General features: G+C 40.7%; 1 protein-coding gene across 5 annotated transcripts in view; it reads left to right on the top strand.

Annotated features, from left to right (window-relative positions):
* The first annotated feature begins 8,426 nt into the window (after positions 1 to 8,426).
* CCNY (cyclin Y) overlaps positions 8,427 to 17,867 on the top strand; it is a 115,685-nt gene continuing 106,244 nt past the window's right edge. For all 5 annotated transcript variants that reach the window (XM_062494058.1, XM_062494025.1, XM_062494042.1 and 2 more), the window contains exon 1: positions 8,427 to 8,580. In XM_062494058.1, coding sequence (XP_062350042.1) covers positions 8,427 to 8,580 — 154 coding nt within the window. The remainder of the gene's footprint in view (positions 8,581 to 17,867) is intronic.

The following is a 17,867-nucleotide window of genomic DNA, read 5'->3' as shown; positions in this document are numbered from 1 at the left end:
TTTGGAGTCAAGCTTGTCTAGAAGGGCTACAATTTATAGTCATATCTTGTTATATGCTTTATGTATTCTTTCGACTGTAATTGTCAAATTATGTGACAGTTCAAAGTTCCTGGAATGTAAAAATCTGGTGCCTCTAAATAACTTCTAGTTAAGTAGCTTTAAAGTAAAGAGACACTCATCACTGAAAAAATTGGTGTTATATAAGTGTCACATGCATGAGCACAACAGAAGTATGCTGCAATTAACTTGGTGATGCAGTGAGCTGGACCTAAGAAAATACCTGTTTTAATGCACACATTTTATTTCCTGAAGCACTCCCTAAGGGGCATTTTTTGAGTGACAGCAGAGGGAGGATACTTGGGTGAGGTGTTAGCTGAAGAGTTCCAGCAATGAAGGGTGGCCTTAACTTTGAATGAAAAAGAGCAAGCTAGTTCCTTACTTCAGATAAAAATGCCATCATTAGTTATATTCTCCTTAATTTGAAGAGTAATTCAAATTTGAATAGATTCTTCCCAATGTTAGTCAGCAGTTTCTGCAGAAATGGCTGTTCTTGGTTCCCTGTTTAACCACACATTGCCAGATGCAGCTGCAGGCCATGGGGCCTGCTGGCTGGCCAGCTGCTGAAATTCCAGAGCTGCCCCAAGGACTGCGGGACACTGAAAATATAAATTAATTTCCTCATTAAGAGTTTAAAAAGTATGGCTCATTGTACCTTTTGATTATTTAAAATACTTGCACAATAGTATAGTTGTATTTTTATTAGTTGCAGTTGATTTTATTTTCATGTTTGCTAGGGCATCTTATTCGTTATTTCACCATAAAGTCCTGCTCCTTTAGCTGCTTTAATTCTTGTCACTTTTAACTGTGTGAAATGAATTCCCAGACAGCCAACAGGAAGTGTTTTTTAGGTCAGCAGCTAATTTTCCCAGGCCCATTTTGCAGACTCTTGTGATTTATACCAACTCTATTTATGGAGGAAAGATGACTTTTTTAACCTATGAACTTGCTATCTTCATGTTGGCATTTTTTTTATCAACTGATGTATCTGCATGTTGAGTGATGGTGACAGCAAAGTTAATAAGCTGTACAAGTGGCAAAATGTATTACAGCAGAGAAGAATTTAATAATTTAATGATGGGCCAGACACTGCCTGCATCCTGCAGTGTTGGTGCATGTCAGAAGCACCATGGGAAGACAGCACACCTGTGATTACTGAGTAATTTTTCAATTTTATTTACATGGTACCTTTTCCTGTAACACATGAACAACTTGTGGTTTTAAAGATTTTAGTCTTAAAAAAACCCCTTTCATATAGTGATTCACATTCACTGAAAAGAATAGAGATATGGGGTTTAAGGGGTTTTCAGAAGTCTTGCACAGTCTGCAGTGGAGCAGAAAAATGAATTTGGGTTCCTTGACTGTGGGCAAATCTCTGGGTGGTTATTCTCAAAGATAAAGCAATCATTAGCCCTGTCTCTGTGGTTTTGTAGTTCAAAATGTGATAACAAAAAAACAGGAGTTTCACCTGATTAAAGCAGAAAGCTTTCCTCTTCCCTCCCGTTCCTCCAAGTAATGGAAACTTAATCTAAGGATCTTGCCAGGTTTTGCTGTATTTGAGGTGAAATTTTGAAATGTTCATGTGGAAGCCTCAATTTTAGATCAGTAGGCTTGCTTATGTCCTGGATACTTTTTCATTGAGAGGGAAAGAACTCTGGAAAACAAAGAGGTAATGTTTTTATTACTTTTATTGATTTTGTAGCCTTTCTCCTCAACGAGCATTGATATCACTGACCACTGATAGTGAACAGAATTCACAAGAAAAGATTTTGGCCTGTTTTCATGTATAGTTATCAATCTTGGATTGTTTTTCAAAGGAAAATGTCCTGCCTAATCCCATTATGGATTAGGACCTGCAGAAGCAGAACAAAATCTGTAGGAAGTACACACTCAAAATTGCATATTTGTTGATCATTTGTTAAGTACATTAATTAATTTTTGGTTCTTTACCTCCAAGATCCATATTTCCATTTTCTGTATTTTCCAGACAGATACATGGGGGTTTTGTCTGGAGAAGCATGATTTTTGGCCTCTACAGTTCCAAATGAGTTCCTACAGGTATTCACAATTGTAGCACCCTGCTAAAAATAAAAATAAAAAAGGCTCGTGCCTAGACACTTCTCTATTGAAAACTCGGATGCTTCAATTTAATTTTCATATTAAAAATTTTCTCACTTTTTAATTTCACCTCTTGATTTGAAAATTGAGGAAAGCCTATTTTCACACAATACAGGTATTAATACTTAGGAGAACTTACCTTGAAAATGTGTTTCACAGGAATAACTCTTGAGATGCATTTGTACAGCTCACCATATTTAGCTTGATTCCCTGTCTCTGAAACCTATAACTTTTCTTAAGATTTATCCTTCACACAAAACCCTTTTTTAATTCTACTTTTAAAGGATGATCTTCTGGGGAGCTGTAAGATAAAGCAAAAATTTCCCCTCATATTATCCTTCTTACAGAGAACTCAACCTGAGCAAATTTATGCATAGACACACGATCTTCTGGTGAGCAGTGTTTTGAAAGACTTCAGTCACTTGCATATTACCCTATGTTAGCTCATATATTACAGGACTTGTAAGCTCATACTATGCATAAAGGTTTTTAACTGTGAGCTGCCACAACAATACTCAAAATTACTCGGTATTGACAGTTGGTAAAAGTAGGGGATGTTATTTTCTCAAAATGAATTTGAGAGAAGATGGTTTTGTATGAACATGCTATCTCAAATTGCTGGGCCTGGTTCAGTTCTCATTCTTAGTGGAAATTAGGCACAGCTTCATTAAAACTAAAGAAGTATTCGCCTAGACTTGTATGAAATAAGAGACTAACACATACCCCTATACAGAATGGGATCTTTCACAGGCAGGACAGACTAAAATACAGTAGGCTCTTATTCATACTCCATATAGACTCTCTAGCTAGCAAAGTGCTTTGTGGCAGCACTGCCTGGTTTTACACGTTTTGTTTAGTTAGGCTTTTCTATACAAGGGGTTTTATTGTTGAAGAGGGGGCACTCCCACCCTTGCTCGTACTCATTGAGTCATACCATGGAGTAATTACTGCTCTTTACATGCCAAAATCTCAGACCAAGAAAAGGCGGCCAATCCTGATACAGGAAGACACACACTGGCACAAAAAAACTAACTAGGGAGACAATGCAGAGAGGAAAACAGAGCGAGTCTGTATGGGATTGTGCTCTTTCTGCCTGTGACAGTAGCATCAGGGGCAATGTTGTTTTTCCCCAGTAGGTTTCCAATATAGTTACTCCATTCACTGATGAATTGAGAGTATGTGAAACTGTGCCAAAGCTAATCAAATCAAATTCCACCCAGCTGGTTAAATCCAATTGCTTGTGCCTTCCTCCACAATGCAAGGGCATCCATGGTCCACTCTGCTGAACTGCCTCCTCCCTCCCTAAGCTCACTGCAGATCTGTGCAGTGTGGGTGATCTTCCCTCATAAACGTAATGCGTGGGTTTCTGGCTGCTTCTAAGTGCAGATGTTATCTTGTTCAATCCCTGAAGAAACAATAAAACCAAAAAGAATAGTTACATATATATAAATATGAAAGTATTCTAGCACAGTTGTTCTTCAAGTGTTTCCCCTAAAACAATGAACAATCTTTCCCTACTTGTGGAGAAGCTGCCTCTTTCTACAGTGATTTCAAGCTGGTGAGAAACACGGCACTAATTAAAATGATTGTCATATAAGATAATGTGCACTTACCTGGGCTATGTATGTTTCAGGAATACTCCAACACTTGTTCTCTGGTGTATCACCTTCCTTCTTGAAGCAACTGTTTCCTCCTGTATAGTAAGTGGCAATAGGCAGAGTCCTCCAGTTGCCACACACTTCAGAGTAGGAGCAGCGTGACTTAGGGCTTTGCATTGTTGCCTAGATTAGTATCTCTTCATGGGCTAGCAGGAGACTAATATCCTAATTTATGCACTAAAGTTGAACACATTAATCAAATAGCCCAAATTTCTGCCCTGATCTTCAAAAGCAATCTTTATTTACTCTTTCCCTGATTCTCACTGATTCTAGTCAGGCACTTGGTTCCTGCAAAACAAGTGTGCCATTCACCAGAGGAATAACTTCATGATACCATTTGCCTATTTTTAAACTAGGTCTCATCTCTCACATATTTTTTGTTAGGTCTGGATGCCTTTCCTGTGAACAGTAGCTGCAGCTACTGCTATGTACAGAAACCTCCTATCTCTGGTGAAGGCTCAGTGGTTGGGGTGGCAGATAACTTGTGTTGAGGCTCACAGGATGTTTTCTGGCAAGCACTGGATTTCTACCTCCAAGAAAGAGAATACTGTCTTAACCCTGGAAAAATCAACACCTTCAGCAAAGGGAAGTCTGCCATAGGAGCAGTCAGTGCAAATACTTGGCGGGAGGGAATCTAAGACATGATCCATGAATGCATTCCCTTGAGGAGCAGCACAGTAAAAGGCTTTGCCATACAGCCTGGGTCAGAATCAAGTGTGATGCATTCTGAACTTGCCTTCAGGAAGGAAGTCTGCTAATGCTACTGAATTCAGGCTTGTAACAATAAATGCAAATATTAACAATAAGAATTGTGAGAGGAATAATAGCATTCCTCAGGTGTGTCCCTCACTGGTTTTAACTGATTCGGAATTTCTTACTATTGTCCAAAAAAATTTAGCTATTACAATCAACAAAGTCTAGGGTATGATTCCATTGACCAGACTGAACACTTGGAACATGGGAACGTTAATTTTAAGCTTTTGCTTAAACTCCAGGCAATAATTAGTTCTGTGAGAAAACTGACACGATGGCATTTTAGAGTGGCTGTACACCCTAATTGTGAATAGGACTCCTACTAAACATCAGATGGCAGTGTGGGGAAGTTATTGTGTGACACGAACTTCTCAGGCTGTATTTGAAAGATGAGCAGAACCAAAAGATCTGGTTATCACCACTCATCTATCTTAAGGGGTGGGGGATTTTTTTTGTTTTTGTTTGTTTGTTTTTGTTTTCAACTGTGCCTCCTAAGTAATTTGGTTTGTGAGCAGGAAAAACTTCTGGACTAAATAATAATTTTTATCAGCTCAAAATGGATAAAAAGCTTATATAAGCAAAACACTGGCCTATATCTGCTGATTTGAAACACATTTTTTGACAAGGTTCCTGGAAGATTTCAAGCACAAAAATTAATGGGTCACATCATTAATTTTAGCCTATTAAAATCCATTGTCTTTTGGATAGTGGAGTGCCTTCTGTACAGTGGAGATACTACAGATTTTTTTGTGCAGGAATAAGCACTTTTTAAACAAAAGTATGTCAGCACTGACCAGTTTTGAAAGCCTTGGCTTAGTTTAGGAAGCTTTATGGTGTTCTTCAGCTGATGCAGTTGCTTGGGAGGGCAAAGTCATTAAAATACATAAATCACAAATCTCAAGAACAGAACAGTCTCTAATCAAAGAAGGACATACACTGACATTTAAGCAGTAAGGTGCAGTAAGCTGTTCTTGCTATACTGTATGAATATTTATCAATAAATGCAGTTAAATTTGCATCATGCGCTTCAGAAAGCTGAAATAAAATAATCATTATCAAACCCCAAATATGTTTTCTTGGTATATATTTCACCTCTTCTCAGCTCTTACATACCAGCATGAGACCATTACCCTAGAGCAGCATCCCTCTTCTTTGATTTGAAATATGTGTTGTAGAACCTTTGTCATTATAATGTACTTCAGCAAGCTCTTAGTGTGAAAAGAGGAGGAATAAAGGTAAAAATTTAGAATGAAGGACTGCCAGTAAGAAAATAGGTAGCTATACAGAATAATAAAATTGTGGACAGAATATAGAATGGTTTGGGTTGAAAGGGACCTTAAAAGGCATTCATCTAGTGATCACAGTCACATCTTGCGATTACGTGGTCACAGCTAGCAATCACATATTTTCAGTACAGTAAAACAATTACAATGTTTAGCTTTAGAACATTTGTTTAAAATAAAATACAAAGTTTAAATCAGTCCTTTTTAATCAAGAATACATGTCTTTTTAAGCTCTATTTATACATTTAGAGAAGCAAACTTTGTAATTAACCCATCTCCATCATTAAGTGGCCTGTTTTGTTTCAAAGCTTTTGAAAATTGTGGGGTAAGTGTAAACTGCAAGTTTTGGCTAAGATTTTGTTACAATAGATTTACAGCTGTTACAGGTTTCTAAATAATTAGGGGTTATGAAATGTTTGTGCAAAAATGTAGTGGGATCAATACAGCAAGGTAACAGTTGCCCAGTTAGCACTACCCAAAAAGTCCTTAAAAGACAATGGCACTGGTGCCCTAGGAGTGGTCATGCCAGGAATATACAGGTTGAAAAGGCCACAAATGAGCACATGTCCCTGATTCCTGCAGGAAAGTGGAATTTAACAGGGCAGGTCAGATAAATCTTCCACAGGGATCTCTCAAACTTGAGGTCCTCTTGTAAGATGTGGTAAGCCAGGCATTTCAGTAACATCTTACTGTTCTGTTGTAAATATGCTGAGATGATTTGATTCTTCACAAGTTGAGTTGAGATTTTCTGACTGTTGCTTATGCCTGTTTGAGATTTAACCTGCCCTGCTGCCAGGTTAAGGTCAGGCTTGGTCTGAGCAGGCTCAGGCTCAGGCTCAGCTGCAGAGCAGGTGAGCTCCAGTGGAGGAGCTGAGGTGCCCTCAGCAAGCAATGACATGGTGGTGGAAGGCACTAGTTAGTATGACATTGTCCTAGATGGCATTTCTAAAACAGAGCTCAGCAAAGATTTTCCTTTTGTCTGGATGCAAACTACTGAATATAATACAAAAAAGATGTTAAACCTACCCTTAATTTATCTTGAGTTACTCAAACACAAAGGGACGATGTAACTCCAAATCTACTGCCCACTGATGTTTAGGGAGGGGAGCGTCACAAAACTAGAAACAGAAGACATCCCCAAAACAATTTTATTTTGAAAAAATCTCACATTCTTTTTCTTTCTTTTTGATTCTTTGTACCCCGCTAGAGTACATTTGCATCAATAAACATTCAAAATGTAGTTTAAAATGAGTTTTTCTTTTCAATGTGTGATCTGAAAAATAAGTAGGATAAAAACCTACAAGTCTTTCATGTAATCATCTGACTTGAACAGACCATGTGAAAACATCAGATATCATCAGATGCCTGATAGAATAAGTAATAGCTCCCTGGACACAGGGCTGTAAGTCAAAGCATCTTTTATAAACAGAGAAAAGTGCTTTTCTGTTATCAAATTATCAGTGTACCCATTGAACTACCATGACTCATACCTCCAGCAGACATTTGCTTAGATTACAAATACTTAAAAAAAAAAAAAAAACAACAGAAAAGACTAATGAAAGCCTTTCACCATCCCCATCTTTAACATTTCTTTGAATACGGCAAAATTATATTTTGACTGGGATAGCCCTAAAAACAGGGAGGTTGATACAAAGGGGCACTTTACACCCTCTCATTTCTCTGTGGCCTTGGGACGGTCAGTCTACAGGAGAGTTTAACAAGCTCCCCAAGAATTCGTGCAGTCCCTACAAAGCTCTGGGACACCAGTGACTATTTCCTGTTGGAAGCGGCTCCAAAAGGCTGAAACTGGCCAAAAGGCTGTTACTGTCCTCGGCGCGGGCAGGTGCGGGGCTCGGGCTCCGGCCTAGACCCGGGCGGCCCGCGGGGTCCCGAGGAGCCCCGGGACCAGCGGCGCGACCTCAGCCCGGCCGGGCCCCCGCGGGGCGGGCAGCGCTTGCCGCGCCCGCTCCCCACCGGCACCAGCGCGCCGAGCTCCTGAGCTCCGGTGAGGAGGGAGGGCCGGGAGCCCCGCGGCTCAGGGGGGGGCTCCGTCGGTGGGTGCCGGGGCGGCCCCTCAGCCGAGCCGGGCTCCGCAGCCCGCCCGGCGGGAGGCGTCACCGCCCGCTTGAACCGGAACCGGTTCGCGGGGGCCGCCCGGGGCGGCCGCTGCTGCTGCTGCTGTTTCTGCGGCGTCGCTGCCGCGGAGGCCGCGCCGCTGCCGCGTGGGTGCGTGCGCGGAGCGGGCCCGGCGGCTGCGCGGGGGCGGGGGAGGATGGGGCTGAGCCCCGGCGGGCCCCGCGCTGCCCGCCCGCGGAGGAGGGCGGCTTAGCTGCCGCAGCCCACGCCGGCGGCCGCGCTGCGGGGCCGCCTCCGCGGATGAGCCGCCGGGGGGAACCGCCGGCGAGTGCAGCCGCAGGGCGCCGCAGCCGCCGCCGCCTCCTCCCCCGCCGCCGCTCCCTCTCGTCGCCGCTGCCGCCCATGGCTTCCCGCCGCCCCCGCTGACCGGCCGCCCCTCGCCTCCTCCCGAGCCGAGCCGGGCCGGGGCCGGGCAGAGAAGATGGGGAACACCACGTCCTGCTGCGTCTCCTCCAGCCCCAAGCTGCGCCGGAATGCCCACTCTCGGCTGGAATCCTACCGCCCCGAGGCCGACCTGAGCCGGGAGGACACGGGCTGCAACCTGCAGCACATCAGCGACCGGGAGAACATCGACGGTGAGCGCCCCGGGGAGCCCCCGCATCCCTTCCCCTCCCTTGCGCTCCCTGCGGCTCTGCCCTGGTGCTCCTCTGCGGGTGGGGCCGGTCCCGCTGCCTCGGCCCCGCGGGGCTCACGGGGATGTCGCGGTACGTTCCGCCTGCAGAGCTGCTCCTGTCCCCGGGAAAGCTGTGCCGGACCCTTCTGGCGGGGGCTGGGAGCATCCTTGCGCCGCGCCGCATCCTCTGGCAGGGTGCAGTTTTGCAGCCCCGGGTCTGCGCTGCCGAGACCCTTCGCCCTTCAGAGGTGACATTACGGGCAGTCCCGGCGGGCTCGGACACCCGGGGCTCGGCCGTGGCCCAGGGGAGCGTCCCTCGCCCTTGGCAGGGCTGGCGGTGCCGAGCTCGCGTCACCTGCCGGGATGTCACCTGCCAGGCCTCTGCAGGGTTGAGCGTTTAAAGGACAAACCCTGCCAGCGATAAAAGTGGGAGAAATGTTTCCCACGACAGCCTTCTCTTCCAGTGACTTTTTCTTCCGTTACTGTCATGATCAGCCGCAGTGCTCATCGTGAATCCTGCCTTGCCCTCTCTTTCTCTGCATAGATACTAAAAAAGCCACGTTCCTCTTGGTTTAGTCGTGACTGAATGTGGTGCCATTTGCGCTGGCCACAACACAGCTTGATTTTAAAGATGTGTGTTGAGTTAATGTATACATGTAATTTAGTTTTTGATTAGCTGAAGTATTAGTACTAAAACTTTACTTTCTAAAAGGTCAGCTATCTCATGGGTTTGTTCACATGAACTGCTTTTGGTAGAAAGCCAGAAAGAAGGACTTTGGTGCCCTTCAATTTGCCTTCCACATTTTTTTCACAGCTTATTAGATTGTGATTTTAGTGCAGAATTCAATGTTCAGTCACTTCTTGACACTGGTAAAGTTATGAAGCCCCTGGAAGTATACAGATACCCTCACTGGTTTCTTTTAGTGACTTTCTAGATATAGGAATGTTTTTCAGATGTCTTTGCTACATGCAGCTGAAAAATTGAGTGCAACAGGATCAGTAGGCAGAAAAAATACATAATGGTCTGATCTGAGAAAGCCAGGGAGATGAAAGAACCAATTGTTGATCTGTGAATGATTAATTCTTCCAGCATCAGTGCTGTACAGTGTAGCAGGATGCAGCTCTCTCTGATGGTACGGATTTCTCCGTCTTTAACAACACAGGCTGCAGTAAAGTTTTTGGTCAGAGAGCGATGTGTGGGTTTTATGCCTTGTTCTCAGTGCACTTTTTTTTTTTAAGGATGGGAAGAAAGGCTTTGATGGAAATAGTAAGTGCATGTATACTTGTTAAAATGTGCATACAATGCAGATAAGTTCCTTCATCTTAGTAGTTATTTGCACAAAAAATCCATAAGATCTTTATTGGTTGGTTGTTTCATTTGTTGGGTCAAGGTGCATGTGTGTTCTTTCTCTCTTCTCCTTTTACTTGGGGCACGTGTCAAGTGTAGAGTTGGTAGCCTGTTGTTAGAAAATAGAAAAGACGTCATGCGTTATTTATTTTTACATTTTGTTGGTTTTCATCTGGGGCAGTTGTCACTGCAATGCCACAGTTTCAAATGGGCAACCTGTCTTCAAATTTGAAAACAAACAGTTATGGGTTTCCTTTCTGTGCTTTACTCTGCTCCTGACCCTTTTTATGGATAGAATCTGAGAAGTAAGTTTTCACTGGGTGGATTGATGGGCAATAGATATCTGTACATTCAAAACAACTGGACAGACTTGGGTAAAACAACTTCTTGAAGTGTGCTTTCTTGCAGGTCTGTTACCCTGGAGTCATGCTCACACACAGTCTCTTGGTTAAAGATGATGACTGAGTATTAAATGTAATAGGAGGATTCCCTGTTTCTGAAATTTTACTTTGTATTAAACTAGTTATTATGCTTTTGTTGTTAGGTTGTTTGAAGTTGTATGTCATACAGGCATTTATGGAGGAGATGCTGGGGTGAGAAAAACCCTTCAGAGTAGAGAACTCTGATGATATTTTTACCATTTCAGAATGAAAGAACAATAGACTGGTTATCTGTGTTGTGAAGAGAGAATGGTGGATGTTTATTCCTTAGTGTTCCTGCAAGTCATAAGGTTTCTCAAATTGGCGGTGTTGCCAAATGTGCTTTTTAAAAAAAATTAAATAAATGATGACAAAGACTAATGCACTGACAGGAAACTTTTTTGACACTTAAAACTTATCTCTTATTGTTCTTCAAGTGAGAGCCCTTCATCTTGCTTGGGTGTATGTGTCAGTGACAGGTCTCAAAAGTGCAAATTCATGTCTCTAACAAGCGTTTACTTTGTCACTGATATTTTAGGAACTGTAAAAATCATGTCATGCAGTGTCTTACCTACTGTGTTTTGTATGGAAGTTGTTTTCATACTCATATTGATGGAATTTTAGGAAACATTTTATTTTTTGAAGTGGGTAAAACTGCTTGAATAAATCAAGAGTTTTTAGTACCTTTAAATCAACTGTGGGCTATTTTAAGCTTTTAAGAGATGCGTGGTTTTTCACTGTTGCAGGCCCTGTTTCTAGCAGTATGAGAGGGAGAAAGAAAAAGAGGGAGGGATGTCAAATCTTAGAGTGATTTAACTGGAAATTTTAGTACTAGTGGAACCCGTTTGACGCCTGCCTGTCTTATGTACTTTGTAAGGAAATACTCATCAAATCTGCCTCCAAAATCATGTTTTGAGTTCTCTTCTCTAATTCAAGTTCCATACCCAATCCACTAGTAGTTTTTCAAAGAATACGCAGAGAAATTATTTTGCAGTAGGGATTGGTTTTTTAACAAAATACCTCTACATCACTGTTACTTTGCTAGAAAAATCTCAATTTCTGTAATATTTTACAACTGTTTATAAATTGGTATCTGAATGAGAAGGGGTATTTTTAAAGGGTTTTGATAAACAGGAATTTATCAAGAGACTTACTCTGTAGAATAATAAAGTTGAATTTACCTCTCTTCCTGTTTTTTCTTCCTCTCTGATTTCTAAGAAGGTAGTGAACTTCTACAAAAATCCACACATGCAAAATTGCCTCTCTGAATATTGTGCAGTCACCAGAATGCTTTTTGTTTGTTTCTGAATGCTTTTTTTTGGTTTATTTTATTGTTAGTTTGTAAAAGCCCATGAATATGAAGAACACCTAGCAGATTTTTAATGTTTTTCTCTTGTGAGGAAGAACAAGAGGGTAACTGTAACATACAGAGGTTACCTTCTGTTTTTGATGATTTATTGCTTAGGGTGAGTTTCCACATTTTTCAGTGCTTCACATTTAGAAGTTGACTTTAGAAAAATTGTGGCAGTGGATTCAGAAGCTGTAGATTCTGACATCTATCTGTTTGCCATCAAGACCTTTTTTTTGCAGCAGTTTATGACAGCCATAAGTAAAAATGGTTGATATGCCAGATTCTATATCTCTTTGGATGCAAACTTTTCCCTGCGCAAGCCATGTAAGCACTTTGGTGTCTGCATTGTGTTAGTCCTCACTGGCTGGGCTCACCATAGCCCAGACTCCACTTAATCTTTACGTCAGCAAGCCACAGTCAGAGCCAGTGGTGGTTTGACTTGTGTGAAGGCAGAATGTGTGAATCCTCTCAGGTGTGATTCCTCTGTTTGAAGCGTGATTTCTACAGTCAGCTTTTCAAGTATGGAGCTGTAGTGAGGGGGCAAAAGAGAACGTCTTACCACAAATACCATGGTGTGAAGTAATGCTGATACCATACATTGAAATCGGCCAAAAGGCTGTTCTTGAAACAGGCACTAGATAGAGAGTTCCTAGGTTATTTCAAGAAAAGACACCTTCTCCCTTAATTATCAACTTCTCCACTTTTTTCCCCTTCACCCCATAAAAATCAGATTTATTTTTTTCCCTCTTTGTAAACTGCTGCTAATGTCACTAGATCATGCATTGCTAGCTTAGATAACATCCTGTGGAACTGTGCATCACTGATAAGCCTTTTTAGCCCTTTTCATGATGGGTCAATAATGTTAATTTTTTTTCTGCATACTGCACAGGCTCCTAAGAATGGACTGTTTTTAAAAAAGAAATTTATTTGTTTATTTAGATATTTTTTTCCTCCATCTTCTTGGAAATGGCATAAGAGGGTCTCTGACATGGGATTAGTTAGAATTTGTGTATTTCTTGTTTGCTGGGTTTTATAAGAATTAGAAGATTTTAGCAAAATAGAAGGAAGTTTTAACATGTCTGTCCCATATCCCTGGAATTTTGTTGAAAGGGAATACTGTGTTTTCAAGAGCTAGGACATAATGGGTTGCACATTGTGAAGGAACTGACCTACATCACAAAAGTCAAGACATAAGCATTTCAGAAGCAAATTAAACACGTAGTGTGCTGCACACAGACATTCCTGCTAAAACATGGATAGTAAATGGATAGCCCTTCTTTAAAAACAGTCTATGTGGTTTACAGAAAATTCTCTTGCAAAAAATGTTCATGTTCCCTTAGTCAGAACTCCAGCACAGAGGTGATCTGTGTTTTTCAGTACTACTGGTCAGGTATTTGGCATTATCTGCCTAAGCATTTGTCAGAGGTCAGGTATCAAGGTACCCCTGTATCTGAATGAATCAAAAAATTAAAAATGCAGCCTGCTGTGGCCTATATAGGTGAACCTAGGCCTATATTACACCTTGATAATAATGCCTCCTGCACAGCTTTCTTTATTCTTCTGTTACCAGCCTCATCTGGTTATTCTGTCTGTGCCCTGCTTCTCCTAAGAGATACCATCATGTTGCACAAATCCTTCCTAAAACCTTGTTTTTACATTGTTCACATAAAAACAATAAATTTACACCCTGTATGAAGTCAGTATTTTCATATTTGGCTGCAGAAGCTTTCAAAGGGGGTCATACTAAGACCAGTCATATCTGAACTTACCTCTAAGAAATTTTATTAGTGCACTGCCATCTGATTAATATTTTCTTTGAAAGTGAGTTACACAGTCTTGGGTGGATAAATTGGTACTTGAAACAGAAGGACAAAACTTAAAATTATAGGTCTCAGAAAATGAAACGACTGCTGTATTTTGAGTTGTTTTGGATATTTTTTTGATTTATATTTGGATTTTTTTTCCTTGGGTTTTGTATTAAGAATAACGTATTTAAAAGAAATGAAAACCTCTTCACTGTGTGGTCATAGCTGGTTTACCTAATTTTATATGTTTATTGAAGGTTTTTCAGACTTGCAAGGTATGTTTACTGCAGCTTCCAGGCCTTGCTCAGGACAGATGATACAAAAGCCAGTCCTGGTGGGGCACCATACAGCAGCTTACTGTCATAGTGAATGCTTTTTCTAGCTGCTCTCTGCTATGTATCCTGAGGCTGGAAGGGGAGTAAGTGAGCAATGTCTAGCACTTACCTGATGGCTGGCCTTGTCCTTGTCCTGCCAGCCAGCTGTATATCATACATAGTCTAAATATGTTCCTTGTTCAACATCTTTGCAAGAATATGAAATACACCTTGAAAATTGAAAGTGTATATTTAGCCTTTCTCTGAGCTTTCCATGTCAAAATGAATTGACAATACTTTTGCTTATTTTCCATTCCTTTGAACTTGGATTAATAGAACTTTTAAAATTTATTAATTTTCTAAGTGCATTCTGACATATGGAGTGATCTTTTTCACTTCATCTTGCAGAATATTTAATATATGTGCCATACCTCTCTGAAGTGCATGTGAAGAGCTAGTAAGCAATAATAAATCTTTTAAGTCTAGAACTATGGATGGACTAGATTCTAAGCAGTATGCATTGGTTGTGCCTTCACTGGAGTAGTTACTACTTCCTCTGTACCTTCTGTAAGAATAATGTACATTTTGTAGGGAGTTTTATCTCCTTTCAAACCAACTTTGAAAGCAGATATTCCAGAATTGCTGAAATGGACTGTTGGGATGTTCATTTCCTCAGCTGAAACCTTTTGCAGAAGTTGACCAAAGTTCAGAGATGGTTTTACTGAGCTCAACTTAAACTAGCTTTTTTTGCTGATTTTATAGGCTCTATATACCACCATAACCCATCCCCTCAGCTGGTGCAGTAGGTGCATCACCAGCTCTTCTGCTTCTTCTGGGAGGACTGGTTTTAAATCTGGAGTGCTCAGTAGCCTGAACTGGGTGGGAAAAAACCCTTAGTCTTCAGGCCAAAACCTCCTGCTTCTAGTCCTTAACTAGTATGGAGGTGGTTAAAGAGCCATGGTTGGCATTAATGGAAAATTACTAATGAACACTGGTTGGAGAATTTGCACAAAATCCTGGTTTTCCCCCCTTTTAATTTGTGTTTCCTTTCTCATCATGTCTATAACATTTTGGGCCTGGAAATTGGAAAGGATTTTTTAGATCATTTAGCTAAGACAAGATTCTCAGATCATCAAGATTTACATTTTCCATGAACTGGTGTTAGAACCATAGCGTATTCTGAGTTGAAAAAGACCCACAAGGATCAATGAAATCCAACCCCTATTTATTTACTTCTCTATTTCTTTGGAAATGAATACAGATTCTTTTAAGTCAGGCTAATATAACCATGTTGCTGAAATATCTTCGCTATGCCATCAACAGGTGCAGTTTGCACTGCAGAACTTGTGCCCTCCTCCTGTAGCTTATGGTGGTTTGAACAAAATGTATCAATAAAGTCAGTGTTTTTGGTGCTGTGAGTGGCCCTTTATTGTTGTGTTTGTTGGTGTGAAAGTGTTGCAGAAAACTGCAATAGCTGAATGCTCAGACTGTTATGGAATAGAGCTCATCCCCAGATTAAAAGCTAATTTTCGTCCACCTTGTGTAACATTTCCCATGCTATTTTCTACCGTGATTCTCAGAGGGAGGGTCTGCACTGCGATATCCTTCTCTCTGCAATAAAGAGCAGCCTTCAACTACTGATTGTAATTTCTTTTAAATAAAACTCCACCCAGCCTTAGTTAAGAAAAGTTGAATGAGACTTTTTGCTTGCTTATTTTTTTTTGTCTGCCAAATGATTCTTATACAGCTGTGGCTGAGATCTAGAAGATATCAGATGGGAAGTGAAAGTATTTACTTTAGACAGTATTAATACCAATATGAGAGCGTGTTGAAATTTTAAAAGATTATGTTCTTTGCTGTGTTGGTATTTCATTAAGAGTGGGAATTGATGAGATATTCCTGCATCTGAAAGCTGAATTCTAAGGAGACAAAACTTACAGAAGATACAGAGTACTCCAAGGCTTGGTAAAGTTAGGCTACGCAAAGTGACAGGATAAAGGTGCAAGACTTGATGGTACAGCGGTTCTTTTCTAGATTCAGAATTGTGTCCAGAATTTAGAATCACTAGCACGATTAAAATGGTTTATGTTTTGCGTTTTATCCCTACGCATCAGTACTCTGGGAAGAGGTAACTTTTTGTTGCCATGTTGCTATTTGTTTTATGGCAAATAAAGAGATGCTTCCAACTCAAAAGGAAACTTATTGCCATCTTTGTTCCTGGAAAAAATACATTCATTTCAGATATTGAAAGTAGTACTCCATGGGAAAGAAACCGTGCTTGGTCACCAAAGATGTTTTACATTGCTATCCTACACCTTTTCACTTTTTTACACTTTTCCAAGCTCTCTATGGAGGGAGTTCTTTAGGAATTGTCAGTGGATGAGGTTGTTTATGTGAAATGACTAGCAATAGTTACGCTTTTGTGCTATTTATCAATAGTTCCATTTTACAGTTCAGTATATGATGGTTTCTGTATCCTCCTTCCTGATCTTCCTATGGAAGGACATTGCATTAGATTAGAAGATCCAAAGTTTGGGAATTGTAGCTGATCCTGAACACAGCAGACCATGCTTCCCTGCTTTGACTAAAAGAAACTTCCAGACTGTGGTCAGTGAGCTTTACAAGCAGTAATTACATCTCTGAAGCACTTGGTGAGCTGTATTGTGCTGTAAAGTGATGCAAATGATCTAAAGACCTTGAAGAAGGTCTTTCAACATTTGAAATTAATTAGATCTCTTCATTCCTAGGCTCATATTAGGAGTTTTAGATCTCATCTGTTTTTCTAGCTTGAAAAAAGTTATCCCTATGTTATATACGCAGTTTTCATTCAGTAGAATGTAGCCCCTACTAATTTGGTGTGGGTTCCCCCCCCACTTTCTCCTCTTCAAAGAATGCTGTTAGAATAACCAGTGTGAAATAGAGGTTGGAAAAATAAGTTGTTACAACTGAGAACATGCAGATAATCCTAAAAGAAATTTTGATTTCCAGACGGTTGGTTTGCTTATTATACAACTGCAGTCTGCTGTGTGTTTGGGAGGTAGAAACACAGGAATTGAGTTCTTTTGTTCTTCTCTTCTTCCCCTTTGTTTTGTATTACTCTGTCATCATCTGCCTTGCTCTCCTCCTGCCTGTGCTCAGCCCAACCTTCTACCCACAAGACACAGACATCCTGTCCCTGGTCTCATCTCCTCTTACCTGGCCCTTCTGTTTCACAGTTCTTTTTGAGTGATGAGAAGTGCACAACAAGTTGGTTCTGTAGGAACCCAATTCTGTTAGGAATTGGGGGTCTTTAAAATCTCATTTCATTCCTGTTCGTTTTGTTTTCTTTTCATTTTGGAGAACTTTGAAGGACTCCTGTTGTTTTTATTAAGTTTATGAAACATATATGTTTGTGAAATATATAACTGAAATCTACAGAGTTAAAATTCATAACTAGTCCAGTGGCAGAATATTTTACTTAAAAATTCACAGCATTATACTGCTTTGTTTGTAATTAGGGAAAAAGGTTTCTGATTTTATTAGAAAGAATTTTATTTCTAGTTGCTAGCAAAGTTTCAACTGCTTCTATAGGCAGAATCTTAAATCTGTCGGATCTCCAAAGTCAGGTAAGTCTGTTGAGGGTGATCTTTAATGTGAAATTCTCTGCCCTATTCGCTATCACTTTTAAAATAAGGATTGTAATTTACCACTTGACGCAGTTGTTCATACCCGTGGTTTGAAATCCTAGTGTTTTCATTTTTAAGGAGTAGTCAATGATTGACTTATTTGCATTTGTAGCTAACAGTTCCTGCAAAGGGATTCTGAAAATAAGATACATAAGCTTATTTCTGGTTAGTACTATTATATTTCTTAAAATCATAGGCAGCAGATACCAAAGTTCAGTTGGTAAAATAAACGTGAAGGTAAAATCCAGTTTCACAAGTGAACAACAAGATCTTCTGCATGTGCCTCTGCTCTGAGCTGTGTGTCAGTCCCACCTGAGGCTCCCTGTGAGTGCACAGTTCTCAGTGAC

This window comes from Cinclus cinclus, chromosome 1 (genome assembly GCF_963662255.1).
Source record: "Cinclus cinclus chromosome 1, bCinCin1.1, whole genome shotgun sequence".
Lineage (NCBI taxonomy): Eukaryota > Metazoa > Chordata > Aves > Passeriformes > Cinclidae > Cinclus > Cinclus cinclus.
The sequence above is the reverse complement of the archived record's forward strand: the minus strand, read 5'-3'. Positions and strand labels throughout refer to the sequence as shown.